General features: G+C 43.9%; 1 protein-coding gene across 1 annotated transcript; it reads right to left on the reverse strand.

Moving 5' to 3' along the window:
• Window positions 1-1,109: 1,109 nt before the first annotated feature.
• LOC110521756 (forkhead box C1-A) lies at window positions 1,110-3,512 on the reverse strand. Its single transcript, XM_021599595.3, has one exon. It carries the CDS (start codon window positions 3,130-3,132, stop codon window positions 1,717-1,719), a length of 1,416 nt encoding a protein of 471 aa, XP_021455270.1. The 5' UTR covers window positions 3,133-3,512; the 3' UTR covers window positions 1,110-1,716.
• Between the last annotated feature and the right edge of the window lie 1,276 nt (window positions 3,513-4,788).

Consider the following 4,788-nt stretch of genomic DNA (forward strand, 5'->3'; position numbering starts at 1 on the left):
CAAGCTTACATATGTTGTCACCAAATTGACTCCACATCCCTCCTCAATATAGCCTTATGATTTTAGAATATAAATTACTACGGTATCTTAATTGCACAAACACAACATTTGTTTGTGTAGTTATGTATCTCTCTCTCTCTCATCTCTATCCCTCTCCTCTGTCTCTCTATCTCAGATTGTGTGCTGTAGTTCTGTGGAACATTTCATTTCTGCTGACTACACAAATATAGGCCAAGGCAGAGGAGTGGGCCCAGTAGCCTACATCTTATTTTAGCTTTTTATAACAAAGCAAACATGCCCAAATATTGCAAACCCTGCATTCAAGATAGTCCTAAATGTAGAAACAAAACTAGCTTTTTGCTCATCATTATTTTGATTGGATGTTTTGGACACACCAATCGTATTTCCCCCTCTAGCACATCCCATAGCCTAAGGAGAGGTATGTTGAAACATTTGTTATGTTACCATAACAATAGCCTATCCTTTCACAGGAATAACTAACAATTACACGGAGATATATCACAAACCCTGGGTACTTGCATAATACACTACAAGCCCAGGAACAAACATATAGCCTATAATACATCCTTTCGGATTACAGTACATGTAATACATCAGAACAATCGGATTAGTGGCTGTAGCCTTGTGTGTGTGTAGTATTGCTTTACCTTGTAATAATACTGGGACTCATGAGATTGTCACCTCGTTGAAACTGTTTGTGTTTTTACAGGGATTTCTCAAGAAAATAAACCAATGCAACTCACTACAGACTGCAACGTTTGCTAGCAGAACAAAACTGCGTGCTGATGTACCCCAATAGGCCTCATTATTGTAGCAGGGCCATAAGGCCATCACAGTACATCAAGACAAGAAATAGAACGCCTTAATTACTCTAAATAGCCGCCGTAAATGTAGTCACACTGTGTGAGGTGTTTTGTACCATCGTTTATGTTTCATATAATTAATTCGAAATACAGAAGACAAACGTCCCCTGCAGTTTGTTTATGTTTAGGCATACCTCAGTCTTTTAAAATGACACATTATTTGAACCATAGGCCTATATACAAATGACGTCTATGTACGAACAGAAAATGCAACATGACACCTAATTTTGCAATAATAGGCCAAACTTTTATTTTACATTGCGTCCCTTATTCTAAAGCCAGGACAATATAGGCCTCTATGGCGAGCTAATAAACACGTCAGATTTAAATCAAATAGATTGGCAATTTATTAGACAAACAATGCAATGCCTTCAGAATACTTATAACACATAAGACAAAACATTTAATAGAATAGGTCGGTATACAAGTTCCCCTCCTTTTTTATAAAATAACAATTCCTAGGACAATTTTAGGCAGCTGAATTTGGAAACTTAGTCCAGAACATCCAACTAGAATCCCTTACTTTCTAATAATAAATTACTATATGCAATTTACAATCAATAACACGTTTATAAAAGGGTGGATGTTAAAACAACAATCTTTAAAAACAAAGTTCCCGAAGTGAGAGAGAAAAAAACTTACGTGTTTTTTGGTGTTGTAACACACCCCTCTGTCTGACATACACACCAGAACAAATCTCATCTCTCTCAATATGTTTAGTCCATTCTGTGAGGAATAATGGACCGGTATGAGGAAGGTTTAAGTACAAAAAGATGAAAATATATATATTAAAGTTATTCGTTTTTTTTTTAAAAACATGGTTTTGTTGTTTTTAGAACTTGCTGCAGTCATAAACGAAAGCTCCGGAAGTACGGTAGATGGATTGACCGGAGGGGAAAGCCATTTGACAGCTATTATTCCCGTTAACCGGGGAGCTATTCAAACCGATCCGTTGAGACTCGAACATCTCTCGCACCGAGTGGAAGTTCTGTTGCTGTGCCGGGTAGCTCGTGCCCAGATGTCCCAGGTCCCCGTACCAGGACGCGAGCCGGCCCTGGTGCGCGTGGTGACCACCATCCTGTCCCACGCTCAGGTTGCCATGCCCGAGCGGGGATGTGGTCGTCGTGGTGATGGAGTAATCGGACAGTGTCTCGTCCACCGTGGTGGAGGGCGCGAGGTGGCCGCCTCGGTCTCCGGCGTACAAGCTCATGGCTTGCATGTTGCAATGGTATGTAGCGTTAGAGTTCGTGGAGATGGAGTTCTGGTTGCAGTTTGGTGAGTTGTAAGCAGACGTCTGGTTGGGGGAATAGTTGAGCGATAGAGAGGGGGTTATACCTGTCCTAGAGGATGCGATAAGAGGGGACGTGAGCTCCGTGGTGCCCTGGGGCGACCCCCGAAGTGAGGTCATGATGTTGTCCACGCTGAAGCCCTGCGCCGCCGCCTGGATGTGGTGGTGATGCTCGGGGCCCTCCATTGAGAGGGACCGGGCGGAGGGCACACTGTGCGGGCTGCCGGTGGACATACTACTGCTGCTACCAGGACTCTCTGTTTTGGGCACAGGTAAGCCTGGGGACTCGGCCTGTGGAGGAGTAGAAGTCCCGTTCTCCGTCTTTATATCCTGGATGCGCACGGGCTGGGAGCCTTGCACGGGCTGCTCGTTCTCCAGGTCAGGGGCTCCTCTCCTTGACGAGTCCTTGCCTTGCCTGTCATCCTTGTCCTTCTGAACATTACTCTTCTTGAACCGTCTGCGACGCCTCAGGAAGCTGCCGTTCTCGAACATGTTGTAGGAGTCCGGATCCAGAGTCCAGTAGCTGCCTTTACCCGGCTTCTTATCGTCCCGGGCCACTTTGACGAAGCACTCGTTGAGGGACAGGTTGTGCCGGATGCTGTTCTGCCAGCCCTGCTTGTTATCTCGGTAGAACGGAAACCTCTCCATGATAAATTGATAAATCCCATTCAGTGTCACCTTCTTGTCTGGTGAGTTCTGTATCGCCATGGTGATGAGGGCGATGTAGCTGTATGGAGGTTTGACCATGTCCTTGGGCTGGTGCTGCGGGGTGTACGGTCCGTACGCACGCGCCATGCTGGCCTGGTACTGGTCTTGGGCCGGGTGAGAGTACATACTCATGGGAGCAGACATACCGGTGTATCCTCCACCGGTCGCGGCCCGGTAGTAGCTCTGGTCACTGCTAATATAAGGCACGACGCCAAGGGAGTTAGGACTGGAGACGGAGTAGCGCGCCTGCATTCTCTCCTCCTCGCCTTCCCGTAAAGTTTGAAAGAATGAAGAACTCTCCCAAAAGTTTCAGCCGGACGGGGATGGGTAGCTCCGGTTTCCTTCGCAGTCTCCTTTGCTTTATTTTCTGTTTGTTGCGAAGGGAGTTTGGGGAAATATGTTTAGCCTAAGCCACGGCTCGCCAGGGTGACTGGAGTGAAGGCTGCGCACAGTCTACTGAGGCGAACATTGAGAAAACTACAGCTCAAGCATCCGTCACGACAGAGAAACTTGTTTTACTCTGTTCACATTTTGGCCTGTGGCTGCTCCTCCCCGAATGCGTTCCAACATCCAATCCGATGGGAGCTCAATTCGAACGTGCACGAGGAAAAGCAAAGTTGCAGCAGTCAGAGATCCTTCCAAGCTGTGTTAGACACACAGGCACGCACACACACACACACACACACACACACACACACACACACACACACACACACACACACACACACACACACACACACACACACACACACTGAAATTAAACAAGGAGAGGTGTGCGGAACTCCCAGCTCACGTAAGATGATTTGAGGGACAACACTATAGTATTGCTCAATTTGCCAACGGTTTGTGCAATATTGAACAATTAACATAGGCCTATTTAAAGTATATGGCTTAATATTCATATTATCTGTTTTTCATACATATTCACATACCGTATATTTTTGCTACAATGTGTAACATAGTGTGTAAAATGAAAGCTTGTAGGGCAAAATGTACAATTACACGAAGTCTTCAATCATTTCACCTCATTTGAAATTAATTACTTGTTTATACATTTAAAAACGTTTTCTATATATGTTTTTTGTATTACCTTGCTATAAGTCTATATTGAATATAAAACCAGAAAGTTTATTTTAATTTGGTATTCTCTTTATGGATGACAGTACAATTTTACTATAATTTTTCCGTGCCAATCTCATGGGTTACAAATGAAATGAATCTATAAAACATTATATAATCAATAACAGCAATGCTAATTCAACTACACAACTAACTTGAATTTATGTTATTTAAAGCACAAAAGCACAAAATCAAATGTTGGCTAAAAGACCAGGGGCATTTTAGGCTCCCAAGTGGTGCAGCGTGATCGGGAGTCCCACAGGGCAGCGCACAATTGGCCCAGCGTATTCCGGGTTTAACCGGGGTATTTTTAGTAGTTAAATAGAGGTTAAATAAAATCACATGTAATCACTGCCCTGTAATCTTTTCTGATGGGCACAGCACAACAGAATGAGAGGTGTCAGAGATTCCACATGATGTAAATGACTAACCTGGAGGAGGGATGGATGCCTATTTTATTACCTTATTACTGTCACTGCTTCAAACGCTTTTAACAGGCTTTGATTATCATTCTTAAACTCGGCCTTTATTCTTCCTATAGCCTATAATGAAGAATGCATAGGGTCTTACCACAGGCCTACCACATATTAGCCTACCGATATCAAAAGGCACACTAGATTTAATCGACAGCAACATGCTGATATGATATCAGTGCTCTCCTCTGCTGTTTGGGTCCGTGATGCTGAGTTCATCAACATACGCCACGATCTAAATATTTCAATGCAAGCACGGATTTAGTGTCAAAAGGTGCTAACAACGACATCACTGTATTAGGAATTGCTCACAGGC

This window comes from Oncorhynchus mykiss, chromosome 4 (assembly GCF_057628025.1).
Source record: "Oncorhynchus mykiss isolate SJ-2025 chromosome 4, ASM5762802v1, whole genome shotgun sequence".
Taxonomy (NCBI): domain Eukaryota; kingdom Metazoa; phylum Chordata; class Actinopteri; order Salmoniformes; family Salmonidae; genus Oncorhynchus; species Oncorhynchus mykiss.